The following is a 21,372-nucleotide window of genomic DNA, read 5'->3' as shown; positions in this document are numbered from 1 at the left end:
TATACATGGTTTTATAAGATATTATGTAATGAAATGGGAAATATGCAGAAAGCACTTTTGCTGCATACTGAAATTTGATGGTTGTCTTGAGGAAAGTATGTGTGTGATTGTTTGCAAGCTAAGCTATACACTTCTTTCATAGAACACCATTTTTATGTGAATGAAAAACAGACAAATATTGTAATATGTGGTTATTCATACTTGGACATTTGGCAGATATTTGTTGCAAAGTAGATAGAGTGAGCCTGTCACTTTAAAGCAAATAACTAACAATATTGTTGCCAGTGATAAAACTCGAGCTTTCAAGTGAAAACTAGAAACTTACATCTCCACCACTGACAGCGTCCCAATACTTAGTTTTCTGCTGAGATGAGTGTTGCTATTAGTAAACAAAATTATTTGATGTTGTATACTGAAATGTGAACCAATATTTTAAAAATGACTAATGTATGATGTTATAAAATCATGCACCAGTATAAAATCCATTCAAAGCTCAAGATACAGTAACAGATTTTAATGTAATAAGAGTGTGAAAGTTTACATGGCTTCTGATTTCACATTTCAGCTAACCTTTACAAACTACCATGTTTATAAAGGAGTCCTGTGACTAAAAAGTTCAGTATTGCTGTTGTAGGGTGCAGTTGGGAGAGAAGATAGATTTATAAAATAATTATTCACTAAAACGTATATGTTCCAAATAGTAGGTTCATAGAGAACAGTGTTTCTGTCATGAAATATAGAGAATGGAGGAGAATGGAGGGTAGCATCAGTGTTCTGAAAGGATCTAGGAGGAAGGGGAGTGGATGTATGTTTAAGATAGATTTTGCCCATTTCAGAAGTTTGCTTAAGGCTAGGCCTGGGAAAGAGATGAACAAAACGTGTTTTCTTTTCCTCCCTTCTCTACCACATGGCTTTCCTCTAAATTCAAGTATAATATAGATTATGTGACTTTTGTGTATCCTTTAGCCCATGCTAGATTACGCTTTGTGGGCCATATGGTTGGTCTGTCACAGCTACTCAGCTCTGCTGTTGTAGCACAAAAGCTGTAAATGAATGCGTGGAGCTACATTCCATTACAGCTTTTATATACACATAGTTTGCCAACCTCTGGTCTAGGATATTAGCTATTATTATGGCTTTATTATCATATGGAGATACATGTTTCAAGCTCCAAACAACTGACTTGCAAATAAATTACTTTTTAAAATGAACTTTAAAAATTCCTCATTGCTTATATCTAAGTTTGGGGAGGGTCCATATGTGAACCTTAATTTTCCACTGTCATTTTAAAATTGATGATTATTTTTTTCTAGCCCTCTAAATATAATAACTTTATAGAACAGTACAGCTTTGGCTTCGGAGAATTTGACATTTGACTGACCTGGAAAGTCTATCACATTTAATTTTGTTCAAAAATAAATGTTTGTTAAATTGAACATAAAGATATGTGCTGTCTCAGTCAATATTGCAACAACTAGGTACATGTGGTTATTGAACACTTGTAATGCGGCTACTCTGAACTGAGATGTGCTTTAAGTATGAAATACATGCCAAATTTGAAGACCTAGTATGGAGAAAGGGAATATAAAATATCTTACTAATTTTTAAATGTAGACTACATGATGAAATGTTAATATTTTGGATGTATCAGGTTAAACTATTGAAATTAATATCAATAGTTTTTGCTTTTTTAATGTCACTACTAGAAATTTAAAAACTCACATTTGTCCTGTACATATATTTTTATGTTTCTGCAGCACAGATGTAGATTGCTCCTTTGGCTCAAACTTGGTCTCACATTTTTTTTTTTAATTAAAGTTTATTGGGGTGACAATTATTAGTAAAGTTACATAGATTTCAGGTGTACAATTCTGTAATACATCATCTGTATATCACATTGTGTGTTCACCACCCAGAGTCAGTTCTCTCTCCATCACCATATATTTGATCCCCTTTACCCTCATCTACCACCCCTCTTCCCCCTTACCCTCTGGTAACCACTAAACTATTGTCTGTGTGTATAAGTTTTTTTTCTTCATTTGTTTGTCTTGTTCTTGTGTTGTTTTCAATTTTATATACCACATATCAGTGAAATCATGTGGTTCTCTACTTTTTTGTCTGACTTATTTTGCTTAGTATTATAACCTCAAGATCCATACATGTTGTCGCAAATAGTACTATTTCATCTTTTCTTATGTATGAATAGTATTCCATTTGTATATATACCACAACTTCTTTATCCATTCATCTATTGAAGGACACTTTGGTTGTTTCTATGTCTTGGCCACTGTAAATAAAGCTCTAGTGAACATTGGAGCACACATCTTTATGGATAAATTTTTTCAGATATTTTTGGGTAGATACCCAGGAGAGGGATTGCTGGGTCATATGGTAATTCTGTTCTTAATTTGAGGAACCTCCATCCACACTGCCTTCCATAGCAGCTGCACCAATCTCATTCCCACCAACATGTATGAGGGTTCCTTTTTCTCCACAGCCTCTCCAACACTTGTTACTATTTGTCTTGTAGATGATAGCCATTCTAACTGGGGTGAGGTGGTATCTCATTGTGGTTTTTATTTGCATTTCTCTGATGATTAGTGATGTTGAGCATTTTTTCATATGTCTATTGGCCATTTGTATGTCCTCTTTGGAGAAATGCCTCTTCAAGTCCTCTGTGCATTTTTTAACTGGATTGTTTATATTGTTGTTGTTGAGTTGTATGAGTTCCTTGTATATTTTGGATAGTAGCCCCTTGTTGGAGGCGTTGTTTGCAAAAATCTCCCGTTCAGTTGGTTGCCTCTTTATTTTGTCAATGGTTTCTTTTGCTGTGCAGAAGCTTTTTAGTTTGATACAGTCCCACTCGTTAATTTTAGCTTTTACTTCCCTTGCCTTTGAGGTCAAATTCATAAAATTCTCTCTGAACCCAAGGTCCATAAATTTAGTACCTTTGCTTTCTCTATGCAGTTTATCGTTTCAGGTCTTATGTTTAGGTGTTTGATCCATTTTGAATTAATTTTGGTACATTGTGATAGGTAGCGGTCTAGTTTCATTCTTTTGCCCGTGGCTTTCCAATTCTCCCAGCACCATTTATTGAAGAGGCTGTCTTTCCTCCATTGTGTGTTTTTAGCTTCTTTGTCAAAAATTATCTGTCCGTATTTATGTGGTTTTATTTCTGGGTTCTCAATTCTATTCCATTGGTCTATGTGTCTGTTTTTCTGCCAATACCATGCTGTTTTCATTATTGTTGCCTTTGGTCTCACATTTTATTCACACTCTGGTTTGTTCTAAAAAATGTTTTGAGATCCTTATTGTGAATTCGTTTGGAAGTATAGGCTTGCTTATGACTTCACAACGCATTATTTTAAGTTCTTAAATTTCACTATGTGTGTACAAAGGGAGTTGCATTAGAATGGTAGAATTATGGTTGCCTTTTATACCACATGTCCTTAAATTAGTTTTACAATTTAAAAGTTTTGGGGAGAGGTGTTTTGAATGTAAGCACGTTAACCTGATTTTATTTTTGGAATGTAGCTTGTAGACCCTGGAGTTAAAGCATGGACACCCACTAAAGGAAAACAGAACGTGATCATGTTTGTTGGATTGCAAGGGAGTGGTAAAACAACAACATGTTCAAAGGTAAAGTACACTTAATTTTAAAATAAAGTCATGGGGAAGATAGGTTTGTATAAATCAAGTTTTATGTTAAAGCCAGGCTTTACAGTATTGTTGCTTTACAGTTTTGTGTTACTTGATGTATTTATTATGTATTTGTAGTAGCTTTTTATAGGATAAGAAGAAGGAATCCTATAGTCTCTCTTGTGATTGTTTTTTGTGACAATGGTAGACTTCTATATAACTGTGCTATTTCTTTTACCAAAAAGACTGTTTCTATCCTTTAAGGAGGTGAGTGATTTTTTTTGAGAAAAAAATATAGAAAGCTTACCTTACCTTCTATGGCTCAAGACTCCCTATTCACAGTGTCTCTCCCAGCATAACATAGATATTCATTTTGCATCCTTATGCTAATTTTTAATTCATTATACCACCCTTTCTCCAGAATTGGGCATTTCAACTTTGTTACCACATTTTGTTTCACAAGCCTCAACTATGTTATGGTTTAGGAAAAAACCAAAGGTTTATTTATTAGAGTCTTATGTTATTGTTTGTTTTTACTTAATTAACATTGATAATAAACATTTTTTACTATGGTCATTTGTTGCTTGATTATTTTATATCCTTTGAATGTGTCTGTCTGACAGTTAGAATTTAAATTCTTTAGGAAATTTGCTATACTCAAAAATTTAGTAATATTTTTAGGAGAATATGAGTTTTACTGTACTCCTTAAGTAAATAACAAGGTTAAACAGAAAAAGTTATATATAATAATTTGTATTCATTGATATTATTTTTTTAATCTTCCTTTCCCAGTTAGCATATTATTACCAGAGGAAAGGTTGGAAGACCTGTTTGATATGTGCAGACACATTCAGAGCAGGTAATGTGTTGAAATTTGAAAACTGTTTTCTGTAATTTTTATTTTCAAGTTTGAGAACTCATTAACTCTTTTATCTCGTAGGGGCTTTTGACCAGTTAAAACAGAATGCTACTAAAGCAAGAATTCCATTCTATGGAAGGTGGGTTTCTGTTTTCTATTTTGATTCTCATGTGCTTCATCTTGTCTGTCTTTATTTTATGCTGTCTGGTCACATTTCAATATATACTCATAAGCTTAAATCCTTTCTGGAATAACGTGGGGGTGTAATTAATAAATTTTATCTTTTATTGTCATACATGACTCTTCTGATTCAGCCTGATAGATCAGAGTGGACATTGTGTAGTTTTTAATTCTGCCTGTACTTACCATTCTGCCTTACATGCTTTCTGACATTCTTCTTCTCTATTCCCATTGTTTCTTTTGAGACCTATCTGAAGCATTCCTCGATTAAACACACAGTGGTGAATTCCATATTGTCTTTTTCTTTAGTACATAATTTAAAAAGTTTGATCGTCCTAAAATGCCTTATCTCAGGTAGAGATTCTGATCATCGCTATCCTTCATTTAATACATTAGTTTTGAGTTAGATAGCTTGTATGTGTTAGAATGATTAATTAAAAGAAATGAGTCTAGATTGAATTTAGAAGGACTTGTTTGAGGGAATAGCATTTTTCTTAACATTATTAAGGTAAATGGTTTATTATACCCTTAGGAAGAAAGTTTAAAGAAGCTAAAATCTGAGGTAATTAAATGGTGATAACTATTTTTGTTAGTCGTTACCTTCTACCTTTTGGCTGGCCAAAAAAGCTGGTGAACTTTGGCTCTGACATGTTTCTATTTAAAATTTTTTTCGTTTAGTTATTTTTTATGATAATTTCTAACAGGCAAATTAAAGAATAATATTAGGAATTTTATTTTTAGGATAAGAACTGTTTCTAATATAGATTTAAAAAATCGGGATAATAAACAGTTTCATCTTTAGGGTTCACAATTTGCAAATGATATAATGTAGCTGATAATTACTTGGCCAAAGGCAGAGCATTAATTTTTAACCAGTAGTCTCAATACCATTTATTAAATAATCTCTCCTTTATTCGTGTAAAGTTAAAAATCATACCACATACTATGGACTAAAGTATTAGAGAGCATTGTTTCCTCGGGGAGGGCTGAAGGGAATGGGACTGGGGAAGGACTTGAACTATATCTGCAGTGTTAAATTTACATACAGCATTTGTGGGGCAGTAGATACAGAACTGTTTGTTATGTTATTCGTCTTGTCTTTTTAAAAAACACACACTATCTCCATTAAAATTTTTAAATAAAAGAAGTGAAAGCACTAAGTTTCACTTCCCAGTTACCAGTTTTTAACGTGTCCATCTGTGCTTTTTCAATGGCTATACAAGTGAACACATATAGATAGATAGATAGATAGATAGATAGATAGATAGATAGATAGATAGATAGATAGATAGATAAATTTTAAATTGAATGGAATCTTCCAGTGCTTTTTACCTTGATTGCTGTAGTAGTGGTTACATGGGTTGTGTAAATTTGTCAAACTCATAAAAATAGACATTTAAAATGGTGCATTTTATTATATATGAGTATACACTATAGTTGATTAAAAATAGGGTCTTATGACAAGATATTGATTACTCTTGGGAGGAAGTGCGGTGCTGGCTACATTGATTCTTGATGTGAATATGTTTGCCTTGTGAAAATTCACTGAGTTTATCATTTGTGCAACTTTTTTATATATGTTATGCTTCATTAAAACAATTATAAAAAATGGGACCTTAATAATTCTGTAATAGACAATATACTGTTTAAGGTTATTCTTTTTTATTACATCATTGTGTTTCATTGTATGCATGTATATAATTAATCAGTTCTCTTATGAATATTTTTGGTCATATTTCTTGCACATTTATAAATTTTAATTGTATCTTAAAATATGTATTTTAAAATATCTGAAATACTAATCTGTATCTTCTTTTTCAACATTTTCTTGCCTATTCTCATCAGCTTATTTCCCTGGATAAATTTTAGAATTCTTTATTAAGTTCCAAACAGAAAAATCTCCCTAAGGTTTTGAATGGAACTACATTGAAATCAATTAATTTAGGAGAAAACTGAACTGACATCTTTACTATATTTGTATAGTTCCATTTAGGAAGCTGCTATGTATTTTTTGTTAAAAGATTTTATGTCCTTAAGTATAGTAGTTTTCTTCATTTAAATCTCACACATATTTTTTTGTTTGTTTTTAATTAAAGTTTATTGAGTTACATAGGTTTCATGTGTACAATTCTGCAGTACATCATCTATATATCACATTGTTTGTTCACCACCCATTCTTATTAACTGTTCTTCTACCTGATTTTTATTGTTAATTTAGGGGGAAAATTTTTTTTTTTTACACATCATATATCTTTTCCTTTTGACAGTATTGATCTGTATAAAAAGTTGCCACTAATCAAAAGAATACAAATTAAAATATGATCTCATTTTCTGATTTTCAAGTCTAAGTGATTCAGACCATTTGATCCAAATTCAACTTGTAGGAGTGTGTCATAACAATTTCAAAGAAACAACATTATGTATATTTCATATTGGCTATATTTTTAATACCAAGAAGATAGAAAAACCTTAAATGGCCAACAATAGGGCATTTATTTAATAAATAATAGCATAGCCATCTGATGGAGTGCTGTATAGCCTAAAAGTCATGTCTTATAAGACTATTTAATTGTTTTATGAAATGCTTGCTATCGTGTGTTAAATAGGAAAAAAGCATGTGCAAAACACTGGTAGCATTGTTCAATTACTGTATTAAAAATATAAAAAATATTGAGGGAAACAACTCATTCAGAAAAGATGTGCAGCAGAATCATACAGGATTTTGGAATTGGAAAACTGGATAACTGCTTTGTGCTGATCTGGAAGTAAATTGCTATATTTAATACTTACTAGATTTTAGTCTTCTAAATTGAAATTGAGATCATTATGACTTTTCCAGAATAGATAAAAGGTATATTAACAATGTCCAAATTATTAGTATTTGAAAGTTTTGCTGTTGTGGTGGTGGTGGTTAAATCATTTGTCCATGTTAAATAGCTATACAGAAATGGATCCTGTTATCATTGCCTCGGAAGGTGTAGAGAAATTCAAGAATGAAAATTTTGAAATTATTATTGTTGATACAAGTGGTCGTCATAAGCAAGAAGACTCTTTGTTTGAAGAAATGCTTCAAGTTGCTAATGCTATAGTAAGTAGCTTTCAATTTTACATGATACTTTGGCTGATTTAATTATAAAACCTGATTAAGTTTATGATCTATATAAATTATTCTTTGCCTGTAAGACCGACTCCAAATAATTTATTTGTGTTTCGGGCACTGCTGTCTGTTTGATAAGGACTTAATCTTCTCTACATTAAATATGAAATTTGCATGAGCAAGTATCAAAAAAAAATTTTCTTTCTCACATATTCATCTTATTAGTATGTATGAGAAAAAATAACAAACAAATATTTAAGAATTAACCTTGAATAACTATTGAATTTCCTTTCTGTAAATATTAAAACTTTAAACATTTACTTTAGTGACTTTTCAAAGATTTTCACAATGAATCATTTTAAAATATTAATTATCGTTTAGTGTGTCTTTAAAATTGTGATGGAAATAATTTGAGGAGAAGAAGCAGTTTATAGATAATCCTGTAGCACATATTACGAGCCCATGTTTTGCCATTAGGGTGGTGGCAATATTCTTTGGTTGATGGTCAATGCTAATAAGTTTCTTTTTAGCTCTGCCATTATTTTGACCTAGTAGAGCAGAGCTAAGGGTAATAGCCTCACCTCTATTTTATTCATTTTGGTTCAATTTGGTGAGAGTAAAAAAAATGTATACTCTTCTACTTTTTTTTTTTTTTTCTGATTTACTTTTGCTATTCTTTTGCCTAGAATTCTTCCAGATCTTTGCATAACTCTTTCCTCTTTATTCTGGCCTTGGCTCCAGTGTTACCTCCAGAATGGCCTTCCCTGACTACCCTACCTAAAGAAGCCTCCCACACCTCAAAACTAATATTCTCCATCCCATTTTAATTACTGTACATCTGAAATGTTTGACTTTTCATTAAAATGTTTGAATTTATTATCAGTCTCCTCTGTCTAGAATGTAAGTCCCGCAAGGACCCGGATTTTCTTGTTCATCTCTTTGTCTTAGGACCTAAATGGTGCCTAATACATAGTGCTCCCACAGTACATATTAATTGATTGATTGAAGAATTATTTGTAACAAATATTTTTATATAGTTTCTAATGATGAAATTGCATAAGATCAGTAAAAATATGTATCTTTTCTATTTAAATTTCCTAGCAACCTGATAACATTGTTTATGTGATGGATGCCTCCATTGGGCAGGCTTGTGAAGCTCAGGCTAAGGCTTTTAAAGATAAAGTAGATGTCGCCTCAGTAATAGTGACAAAACTTGATGGCCATGCAAAAGGAGGTGGTGCACTCAGTGCGTAAGTATCACTGATGCTCTTGTCCTGTCTTGGGCGTGTGTGTGTGTGTGTGTGTGTGTGTGTGTGTGTGTGTGTGTGGCTTTCTTATTGATTATTTAAAATATATTCCAATAATGGACCTAATATGGTCTATAAAAGAGGTTTAAGTAGAAACAATTTTGGAGTCCCTCTGATGTAGTTCTAACTAGTGAAAAGAAACTTGAGCTATATTTGTCTAATTAGCTTTGAAATCTGCTGGAAATTTGTTTTCCTTTTATGTTTTCTTTTCACAGAGTTGCTGCCACAAAAAGTCCAATTATTTTCATTGGTACAGGGGAACATATAGATGACTTTGAACCTTTCAAAACCCAGCCTTTCATCAGCAAACTTCTTGGTATGTACAGTGCTGGGGGTATGGAAAAATCTCCAAGAAATAGCATGGATCTTTAGGACAGGTTAGGATTTCAATCCTGCACTCTCACTAACTAGTTCAGAAAAATCATTTCCTTCTATGATTTATCTTCTTCATCTGTAAAATAAGGATGATGGTTATCTGTTTCCTGTGGTTAGAGTGGTAAAATGAGCATTTAGATGGCAAGTTCTTTGGACAAGATTTAGAGCACAGTACAAAAATATGTGGTTGTAGTAATAGCAGTGGTAATGGCAGTAAAACTTTTGTGATGTCTCCAGGTGTTACAGTTAGAGAGCATGGAATTTGGAATTAAACTCTGGGCTTGAGTCCCTGCTTTGTCACTTAAGCTTTCTAGTTTCAGTTTTCTCACCTATAAAGTGTAATAGAAATAACTGACTTGCCTATCTCTTATTATGTATGTGCATGTATTTTGTATAATGTAAAGTAAGGTATTCTATTCGTTGTTAATTGTACTTTTTTGGGTCTTATAGGTATGGGTGACATTGAAGGACTGATAGATAAAGTCAACGAGTTAAAGTTGGACGACAATGAAGCCCTTATAGAGAAGTTGAAACATGGTATATGAGTAACAAAAGCATTTTGTCTCAGATATCCTCCCTTGACTTCTTTTTAATAAAACTAGTATTAATTTGTTTGAAATGAAAAATCTATTACAAAAGTCAATCTTCAAATGTTTATATTTTTAGATGATTTACATGCAAATCACTTTAAATCTCAGACAACTGAGCAATTGTAGAATTGAATGTTTTGCTTTTCTTTCTTTTAAACGAATTGCCTTAAGGTTAAAATTGAGGCTTTCATTGGGTTCCTTGAAATAAAACAGGTTAAAAGTTAGTTAGAACACTCTCTTCTATTCTGTTTGTTTACTTATAAATTATATATATATAATAAAATATATAGAAAGAAATTTTAAAAAATGAGTTTAAATACACAAAAACGTTATTTTCACTCCACATGACGATCACTCAATGTGAGAGTATATCATTGCAATTCAGAGCTCTGGTTCTTAAATGTAACATATAACTTTCCCAAATTAACCTCAATTTCCTTATCTATAAAAAGTAGATAATACTAAGTATCTTCATAGAGTTGTGAAGATTAAATTATCTGATGTATGTAAAACGTCCAGCACATCAGAAACTTTCAGTATATTGGTATTGACCATTTCTGTTTTGCTCAAAAAGATGATATTCATTAACTTTCATGGCCACACACTCTCTTGCGTCTTTGCTTCTTCTCACTCATCTAGTTAGGTACCTTTGTCTTTACCTCTCTCTTCAGTGTTGCTGTTTTTTAGGGATCATTCTAGGCCATCTTTTGGATCTTCTATAGGCACTTCAAATTCAGTGTATCCTTATCTTCCCATCCCTGCCTCCCACCCCATTGTTATCATCAATGAATGATAACATCTTCTCTTTTTGCTTGTCAGAAACTTGGGTGTTCTCACTGATACACTAACAAAATGGTCTTTCTGAAGTGCAAATCTGATCCCATTGTTAAAATCTTTTCAGCAGCTTACCCTTGCCTTAGAACGTTTTAAAATGACTGCCACATCTTCCACATCATGTTCTGACACTGTTAGCATTCCATGTGCCAGTCACGCTGAATTTCTCTGTTTCTCAGATGGACACTGCTGTCTGCCACCTCTGAGCCTTTGCCGTTCCTAGTCTCTTTGCCTGTTAGACAGGCATCCTCTCTTCTTTCTCCTGCCCACCTCTTCCCTCAGCCAAACTGGCTAACTCAAACTTCAGGTCTCTCTCGAAATGCCCTTCAGGGACATTTTACCTACTTCCTAGGCTTAGAACCCTCTGCTGTTTGTTTACATTGCACCCTGTAATGGTTGTATTATTCATCACAATTATTCCATGTCTGTCTTCCCTGCTTGAAGATGAAAGGTTTCATAACTGTGTTTTTCATCTTTTATGTTTGCACTACCTAGCTCAGTTTCTTTAGTAAGTATTTGTTGAATGAATGAATCTATCCTTGATTGCCTGATTCTTTGCCCCTGCCTTCCACTATCTTAACTAGCCCTACTACTGCTTCCATTACCACACGAAACTGGGTAATATATTCCTAGTCAATCTATTTTCCGACTCCTGGGTCACTCCTTATGTCTCTGCATTTTGCTTCTACTCCTAACATTCTACTCCTATCTGAGGCCACCAAGAGCCTCCTGATTTCTAAATGTAGTGACTTTTCTTTTTCCCTGGGTCCCAGTATTTAAAATGTTACCTGCCTTTTCTGTTTCAAACTCTTCACTTGTATTGCATGACAGTTGATTTCCTACATTATAGCTTCAATCGTCACTTCTGTGTAATGGCCTAATATGTGTTTCAGCTTTAATCTTCTCTACCACGGTTGAATTCTGCATTTCTAGCTGCCTGCTATGACATTTTTTGTTTCTTATTGTGCTGCCACTTCAAATTCAGAATGCCTGAGCAGGGGCTGTAGGCACAGTACAGCCTTTAGGGAAACTGGAACCTGATTTGCTTACACTCCTCCAGTCCTGTCCTACTTTCATGTCTCTTCTCATGTTTTTGTTTGCAAAAAAGCAAAACTTCTACACTTTTCTTTGCTTTATCTTCGTATGTTTATTTTCATAAAAGATCTAAGTGGCCTAAATACTTTTCTCTAAATTCACAAATTTCACACATACATATTCTAATAATTCTGGTATGTTGCGCTCTAATTTGAATTTTCTCTGATCAATCTACCTATGCAACGTCTCCTAACTTTTACATGTCTTCCTGATTTGATTGCTCTATAATAAAGATGCCATTTATGATAATGTTTTTCAGTTGGTCTGTATTTTCTTATTTTACAATGCATGTCAGAATATACTAAAATGAATAGTATGAATTTTTTTTATTATGGTAGTGCAGTTCTTCCAGTCTGTTCTTCTAAAAGTGACATCTTCTTTGTCAGGTTTAACTGCTAAACCCAGAATCAGTGTCTTTCAACCATCATCAATAACTTATTCTGCTTCTTGCCCCATTTTTGAAACATATTGCTGTCTTCCACTGCAGTCTTTCCTCCCTCTAACACATGACTGTTTTCTGGTATTTTTTAGCAGCATATTTCAAACATGCAGAACAGTATAGAAAATAGTAAATACCTGTTCACCAGTAAGTTCAGTCAGTTCTTGACATTTTCCCAAACTTGTGTTAGTTATTTTTGAGGGAATAAAACACTGCAGAACAATTAAAATCACCTGTGTACCCCCTTTCCTCTCTTCCCATTTACCTCCTGGCTTCCTCCAAAATAGGCACCATTTTAAATTTATTGTTGTCCCATGCGTGGATTTTATCATTTTTAAATGCATATATCCATAAATAAAACAGCATTATCAAAAAAAAAAAATTCAGAATGCCTAAAACCAAATACGTTTTCCATTTATATCTTTAAGACATAAACAGAAAGTATTCTTTCTCCCTTGTCTTGTTAATTCTGTGTATTTTTTAAATTGAAGTTAATTTACATACAATAAAATGCTCGGATTATTCCATCAATTTTGACAACTGTACAATAATCCACACTCCATCAGGAAACAGAGCATTTCTAGAAAGTTTGCTTGTTCCCTTTCCCAGTAAATGCTTTATATTCTAGGAATCCTAGAATACGTCCTTTTTTCCCCGTCTGGCTTCTTTCACTCAGCATAATACTTTTATGTTCATCCATGTAGATATATTTACCTGTATAGCCTGTCCTTTTATTGCTGAGCAGTAGTTCATGCACAGTCTATCCATTTTCCAGTTTATGGACAGCTAAGCTGTTTAAGAAACTCCAAACAATCTTCTGAAGTGTTTCTGCCATTTTATGTTCTCACCAACAATGCATAAGAGTTCTGCTTGACCCACATCTTTAACTTTTGGTGTTGTCATGCTTTTTAATTTTAGTCATCGTAGTGGGTATAGTTTGCCTTGTTTTCAATTTTCTTGTGTATTTGTTCCATTTTCTCTGATAGACTCTAAGCTGTCTTATAACTCTGATAGACTCTAGGATAGGATCTGTGTGTCTGTATATTCTTCACTGCATTCATCCTATAATCTTGCACATAGTAACTGCTCAGTACACTTTTTTCATTGGATATTTTGAAGTGTGCTTCAAGATGAACCCATAATTAAGGAAAAGATCAGTTTTATGAAATAAAATGTGCATTCTCTAATATATCTGAATCATTTGTGTTCTATTTCAGGTCAGTTTACGTTGCGAGACATGTATGAACAATTTCAAAATATCATGAAAATGGGCCCCTTCAGTCAGATCTTGGTTAGTTATCCTACATTTTTTAAAATACTTTTGTTTTTCTGTTAAAATTTCTAAGAACAGATGCACTTGCTTTAATTATTTTTAATATTTGGGTAAAAATAGAAAGTTTAAAAACTCGTCCGTATTAAAGCCAGTAGTTAAATGTGAACATTCTGAACAGTTAATCTCAAGCCATTGTTGATTTTATGTTTACATATATCTGTTTTAGGGGATGATCCCTGGTTTTGGCACAGATTTTATGAGCAAAGGAAATGAACAGGAGTCAATGGCAAGGCTAAAGAAATTAATGACGATAATGGATAGTATGAATGATCAAGGTAAGATGGTAGGTAACTTGACTTAGAGGACAATGTTTGACTATCAGCAAAGTAATAGTGTCACTATGGTCTTGTGGACAAGATGGGGACAAACTTAGACTGAAAGAGTTATTTTGGGTAGAGTTGTAGCTCCTTGAAAGCTCTTACTCAAAGGGTTATGATTATTAAATTGACTTGATCATTGAGAGAAATGTCAAATACAGTGCTTCTCCAAATGAGTCCCATGTAAAGAACACTAGTTCTTCATGATGTTGGTAGAGATAACTTCTTAAAAGGGTAGTTTTGTAGTCAAATAAATTTGGTGGAACACTGGGTTAGGAAAAAACTAAGCTTATTTATTGTAAGTCTCCTCAGAGCTCTAATACGCTAACATGAAGTGGGATGTGTAAGTCAGGGATAGTCTAAGCTCACAAACTTATTAGGCTCTGAAACTCATTGTTCCTGCTCAGAAGTACACTGCTCTAATCATTCTTCTGATTTTTCATTTTCTTTTCTTTTCCATCTATGATTCATGTTTTGTGGTCTCTACCACTTTCCTGAGCTCTAGGTTTTCATAGTAACCCAAATAAAATTGTGTCTTTCTTATCTCTATATCTTGACCACTGCAGAAAGTTTTGCATGTAGAATTAATAATTGCAGCCATGTGTAGCGTATTTACTCTGTCCTAGGCACTGTCCTGAGCACTTTACATGTATTAACCCACTTAATCTTCACAATAATTCTTACGGGACAATTCTGGGGTCAAAATCTATTATTATCTAGCTTTTACAGATTAGGAAACTGAGATAGAGGGAAGGTGAGTAATTTCCTCCAGGTCACTAGCTAGAGAGGGGATAGGCTGGGCTTTGAACTCAGGCATTGTGGCTCGAGGGTCTACACTCTGGATCACCTTCTCTCTAGGTGCTCACTAAATGGTGGAGAGACATCTCTATTTACATGTTTGAAAGTTTTCTGAGGCACATCAGATCCAAAATGTAGTGCTTCTCCCTTGGTGAGTGACACTTCCATCTATCTTTTCAGTCAGCCAAGCTAGAAACTGGGATAAACTTAGATTTGTATCCTTGCTGATTTTCTGTCTAGTAGTTCTGTTGATTATAGAAATTGAGGTATTAAAGTGCCTGACTTTTCTCCTTTCAGTTGTGTCAATTTTGCTTCATGTATTTTGAAGCTCTTTTGTTGGGTGCATACAAATTTAGAATTATGTCTTCTTGGTGAATTGACCCTTTTATCATTAAGTATGTTAATGTCCTCCTTTGTCCCTGATCTACTTCATCTGATATTAATACAGCCCTTATAGCTTTCTTTTAGTTTTTTGCATTGTGTATCTTTTTCCATCCTTTTACTTTTAACCTACCTATATCATATTTGAAGTGAGTTTCGTGTCAAGAGCATGTTTTTTCTTTTACTACATTTTGATAATCTCTTAACTGATATATTGTTCATGTATTAGAATATAGTTCTGCCATTTTATAATTCTGTTTGTTCCCTTGGATTTTTGTTGTTTTGCTGTCTCTTTTCCACTTGCCTGTAGGTTATTTGAACATTATTTTAATGTACCTATAGTGTTTTTGAGTATATCTCTGAATAGTTTTCTTAGTGGTTGCTCTAGGTATTACAATGTACATACATATTTAACTTATCACAATCTACTTGTATCAGTAGTTTACCACTTCCAAGTGGAATACAGAAGCCTTAATGTCACCTTAGAAGTATGAGGACTACTTGCTAAATATTTCTCAGATATTGCCTCTTTGCCTCTGTATTCCCTGCATTCGTTCACACACTCATCATTTCTTAACCTGGATTGCTATAGTAGCCTCCTAACGTTTCCCTTTCTCTTTATTCACCCTCTTTTTAATCTTTCTTCCTCATTGCCACAAGAATGGTCTTTTCAAACATAACACTTCTAGGGTCAAAATCTCTCAGTGGCCCTTTATTGTCTTCATGACGAATTCCAAACTCCTAAGCTTGGCATACAAGTTCTATTATCACCTTATCCTTACCTACTTTTGCAGCTTCTTAAATCTCCCAGCTCTTATCCATGTGTGGTTCCTTTTGCACAAAACTTTTAATTTGTTCTTAGGAATTAATGTTCTGCTTCCTAGAATGCCCTGGCTCCTTTCTTTTCTTTACTTAACTCATACTTGTCCTTCAGGACTACTCAATTAAAGAGGAACTGCCAGCATGGAGTCTTTCCTGACTTCCCTCTTTAAATTTTGTCTCCTTTTGTTTGCTATTTGCTTAACTCTATCATATTGCTTACCATGATGTACTGTTAATTAGATTATCTTCTTTCACTCCTTTTGAGCTTGGAAGGAATATGATACACATTTCCTAAATATTTTATAGTAAAGATGTGGATTAAAAGCTGCATTTATGAAATGGATTTAGAGGTTTTATGGACTACAGGCTTATAATGAGACAATTTTGTCTTTATTTGTATTGCATTGGTAATCAGACTTCACCTGGATTTTAGTTCACTTCTGGCCAATATGCTTAGAAAGCATAGACAAATTAGAAGTTGTATTTAGGAAATCTAGATGATAAATGAGGTTCTAAACCATGTTATAAGAAGAACAGATGTTGGATATTTGTTACCCAAATTCACATTGTTGAGAAAATTGTTGAGAAAATTCACAGGTGACACATGGCTCTTAAATTTTTGAGAGCCTTATTCTTTGTGCTGGGCAAAAAGACATCTATGCACAATAGAAAGATGTGCCAGGCAAACATTTCGTTTTAATATGTGAAAAGATTTTCCATAATTACAGGTATAATAGAATGGCATAGATGTCCTTATTTTAGATAGTGGGTTACCTCTTCTGAGTATATTAAGACCGAGGCTAGATTACCATTTATTGGGGGGATGTTGCAGAGGGAATGCAAACAAGGTAGAAATTTTGACTAAAGGCCATCCTGTTTCTGAGAATGTATGTAACTAACACCAGAAGAAATTCACCTCATATTCAAAGAGTTACCAAAACACTGGAGGGAATTAACTCATTCTTTATGTTACAGAAAGGATTAAAATACTAGTAATTAGTGTATTATAGGAAATATAACAATTGTTTTGTTGATTATCGGTAGAACTACCTACTTCTGCTTGCTTACATGCCTGAAAATTTGATTTAAAGGTTAATAGTTATTTAAAGCTGAGGTGAGCACTTTTGTTCTTTTTGGAAATATACGTTTTACCTCTGGTATATGCTTTGAGGAGTAGTTGGATATGAGATATAGAAAGGATAGACATGGGTTTTCAGAATGTTCTATTTTAAACGTAATATTCTATTTTACTTACACTGTAGGGTGAGTACTTGTATTTTTATTTTTTATAGCTCATGAATATTGTAAACATTATTTTGAATATATTTCATATTTAATTTTTAAAAATCAGGCAAACATGGCAGATGATAACATTTGTTAAATCTGATGGTGGTTTGACCATGATATTTGTTTTTCTGTGTGTAAGGTATTTGCACATAACTGCTTTGATAATGTATGTTAATTGTATATAAGTGAAAGTAATTGACCCTTGCCTGCAGAACTTGATAGTACGGATGGTGCCAAGGTTTTTAGTAAACAACCGGGAAGAATCCAAAGAGTAGCAAGAGGATCAGGTGTGTCAACAAGAGATGTTCAAGAACTTTTGACACAATATACCAAATTTGCACAGATGGTAAAAAAGATGGGCGGTATCAAAGGACTTTTCAAAGGTAAGAAAAATAAGCTTATCATTAGTTAACACTCTGAAAGGAAAGTTGAGAAACTGAAAATTAAAACCAAGAAGTACTGCCAGTCTTAGAAAATATAGTGCTGAATTTCTCATTATATTTAAGTACTTCTGGGATTTATAATGTGAGCTGTGATTTATCTGTTTTCAGATTCAAGGTAATAAACACTTATTTTTAAAAACAAACTTAATGACTTTTGAAGATATAATATATAATCAGAGAAAATTTAGAGAATATAAGGAAGTATAAGAAAAAAATTTAAAACACCCATTACCTTTACTCCTCAGATAATCCCATAGATCCTATTGCAGATAGCATTTAATAATAACTAGTGTTTTCTTCTGATACTTCGTCACTATTTTCCATATATTGTCAAATATTCTTCAAAATGTAACTTTTAACCACTGACTACTATTCCATTTGAGCATGTATATTTGTTTAATGCAGTGCTTCTTTGTTGGATATGTAGGTTGATTCACCTGTTTCTATGTCAATATTCATTCTTGTATCAGTTTCTATGCCATCTTCCATGAGGCTAGGGGGTTTGTCTCTTTGATCAGAAACATAGTTGATGCTGAATATTATAATTGTGTAAGAATTTAATGTTTCTAATTTAATGTTCAAATGTTTTTTCAATGTGTGTTTTTTAGGTTACTACTGAAGTGTAACATGTCTGTGCATTTACTGGTTTGAATTTCCTTTGTGACTCACCTCTTAGGTTCCTTCTTTATCTATTTCATTTTTTCCCCTTACTGCTTTGTAGTAATTCTTTAAAGTCCTTGGTTTATGTCTGCAAATATTTTCCCCAGCTTTTCTCTTGCCTTTTATTTTTATTTATATTTTTTAATGAACAGAAATTTCATTTTTAATGTAGCCAAGGCTATTTATCATTTCCTTTGATTTTTTTTTTATGCTCATAAAAGTTTTCCCCATGTTGATACAATAAGAGCTATATTTTCTTCTACTTGGTTTGGTTTTATTCCTTAGGTTTTGCTTTTGTTCCATCTGGAATTTATTTTGCTATGTATTGTGCAAGGTAAAAAGATAAGTTTGTTTTTCCAAAGAGTTAATCAACTGTCCCAGCCATCTCTTAATTTTTTCTGTATTATAAATACTACTAAAGTGAATTTATTATTTCAAATAATAATGATTAAGCGGGCTCCAAAGAAGAACAGTACCACTGAATAGCTTTCTTAAAAAAATGAGTATTTACAGAAGTTCTTATCACCTTTTGTCTTTTATACTTTTCTTATTTTCCTTGCTTGCTATGTCCTACTTTTTATGACAAGGGAAAAAATGAGACAGACATGTTTAAAACTGGTTATAATTTCTAATATCACAGGCTATTTCAGATAGTTATTAATAAACAAGTTATGTCAGTTTAACATCTTTCCCAGATTACCCTGACTATTCCCCACACACACACCCTTCCTCCTTCTCTCCCTCTCTTCCTTCCTCCCTCCCTCTCTTTCTCTCTCTCTTTCTTTCTTTCTTTCTTTCTTTCTTTCTTTCTTTCTTTCTTTCTTTCTTTCTTTCTTTCTTTCTCTTATTTTTATTTTATTTTTCAACTGCGGTTGTCATACAATATTATATTAGTCTCAGGTGTACAACATAGTGAGACCCTGACTATTCTTGATAGAACTACTGCAGATCCATCAGTCAGATCTCATCCAAGCATTGATTACTCAATAAAGGCACAACCAAAATGAAATGATCAGTGGATATGGGGCACATCCTTGCCACACCAAACTCCTAATATTTTTTTAGAAGTTTTAAATTCTCAGAAACAAACTCTTATGACAAGTCACCAATGAACATAGAATTCACATCTTAACAGAGATTTAATTATTCACAGATTTCATCATATGTTTTATAAAAAACATATCTTTCATTTATAGTTCTTTAATTCATTCCAATTAGCCAGCTCTGATCAAAGAATCAGGGGAAGCTTTGTTTTTCATTTTCATAAATGTTCCTGAGAAGTGTCAGAGTTAATGTTCCTATGAAATAAATAATTCTGCCGAAGCAGTTCTACTTATTCATTGTTGTTACTTCTATCTCTTTTACTTCCTGTCTTTTCAGCACAGCAGCTATCTTCTGAAGGAATACTCTTGTCAGTTCTGCCCTAGTGTGCATCCCTTTCGTTCGTTGCCTGTTTTACTGTGGAATTTGGACTGTGTGGAAATTCATTGATAAATGGAGTTAGATTATTTGTCTTTCTAGTCTCTGAAGCTTTTTGCTACTTTTAATAGCTTTTTAGATATGTACAAATTTTCAAGTTCTCTCAGACTCATTCTTTCATATTCTCTTACCAGTAATCCAGTCTCTTTCCCGATTAACCCAAAGCTATAAACAGTTAGTTTTTTGTTCAGCATTCTCCCATATCGGAAAAAGCATTAAAAATTATTGTTATTGCTTACTATTAATAGCCACTGGATACAGTTTTGCTTGTAATGGCTCATTCACAGGTATAACTAAAAGTATTAAGAAAAATCTTAGCCCTTAAGGAAGTCCCTTAATACAGAATTTTACTTGTTCTTTCTCAAAAATATGTAATTGAGATAAAAGATTAGAAAAGACTATGTACAAATAGAAATAATTGTGTTAGAATAAGATTATAGGTGATTTTTTTCTGTTTATTTACTCAATTCATTAAACTTTCTATGACCCTGATTATATTACGTTCTATATTGACTCAAAACCGTTTTTATTTTCAGGTGGTGACATGTCTAAGAATGTGAGCCAGTCACAGATGGCAAAATTGAATCAACAAATGGCCAAAATGATGGATCCAAGAGTTCTTCATCACATGGGTAAATACAAAGTTGTCAGTTGCTAATACACAGTTTAATTTATAAGGGTTGAGGTTTAATAAGCCTTCTGTTGTGAGATTATGAAAATCTGTTCAACAGATGTGTGATTTGAGGGAAATGGCCATCTGACTTCTAAGTTGAATGGTTGTAATAGTGCTATTAAGCTGAGGTTTTATTCACCCCTCTGCTGCCATCTGTGTGATTTTTTTCAGGAAGCTACTTAATCATCTTTTGTTCATGCTTATTTTGGTGACCTTTTACCGTAGTTTAGAATCTGGATATTTTCAGTGATGAGACTTTGAAACTATATAAGCATTTTGAAATCTAGTTCCACTTTTACTATGTAATCTCTGAAAAGTTCCTTAAACTTTCTGAATTTCACTTTCCCCTTCTTTAAAATCACAGATAATATCTCATCAGGAAATTGTGACAATAAAATGAGCTAATAAATATGAAAGCATTTGGTACAGTGCTGGGCGTAAAGTAGATGTTCAGTAAATGGTGAATTTTTTCTGTAAGTCCTATTAAATAACTTCCCACCCTTCCAAACTGATTACTGCTTACAAGACTTTCCTGGACATCCCAGAAAATACTTTTTTTGTTTAGATTTTTTGACTCTGTACTGTGTAACAGGTACTGTTCTAGATCTTTTCATGTATTTTCTCATTTATTTCTCATAACTTGATGAGGTAGGTTCTTTATTGTCTTTTATAGATGAGGATACTGGTGAATATAAAATTTTGAATTAGTATGTTCTTTAAGGCTGATGACCAAATTGCAGTCAGAACCCAGTATATTTTTTGGA

The 21,372-nt window shown here is 33.1% G+C and overlaps 1 protein-coding gene across 2 annotated transcripts in view; it reads left to right on the top strand.

Moving 5' to 3' along the window:
* SRP54 (signal recognition particle 54) overlaps nt 1-21,372 on the top strand; it is a 44,750-nt gene that overhangs the window by 21,765 nt on the left and 1,613 nt on the right. For both annotated transcript variants that reach the window (XM_019750441.3, XM_074328140.2), the window contains 11 exons: nt 3,535-3,639; nt 4,432-4,498; nt 4,580-4,637; nt 7,616-7,766; nt 8,877-9,025; nt 9,298-9,398; nt 9,908-9,994; nt 13,633-13,706; nt 13,915-14,023; nt 17,566-17,736; nt 20,472-20,567. In XM_019750441.3, the coding sequence (XP_019606000.1) occupies nt 3,535-3,639; nt 4,432-4,498; nt 4,580-4,637; nt 7,616-7,766; nt 8,877-9,025; nt 9,298-9,398; nt 9,908-9,994; nt 13,633-13,706; nt 13,915-14,023; nt 17,566-17,736; nt 20,472-20,567 (1,168 nt within the window). The remainder of the gene's footprint in view (nt 1-3,534; nt 3,640-4,431; nt 4,499-4,579; nt 4,638-7,615; nt 7,767-8,876; nt 9,026-9,297; nt 9,399-9,907; nt 9,995-13,632; nt 13,707-13,914; nt 14,024-17,565; nt 17,737-20,471; nt 20,568-21,372) is intronic.

The sequence above is a fragment of the Rhinolophus sinicus genome, chromosome 3 (genome assembly GCF_057876585.1).
Source record: "Rhinolophus sinicus isolate RSI-liver-muscle chromosome 3, RSI-T2T, whole genome shotgun sequence".
Classification (NCBI taxonomy): Eukaryota; Metazoa; Chordata; class Mammalia; order Chiroptera; family Rhinolophidae; genus Rhinolophus; species Rhinolophus sinicus.
Note: the sequence above shows the minus strand (reverse complement) of the source record. Positions and strands in the feature narration are given on the sequence as shown.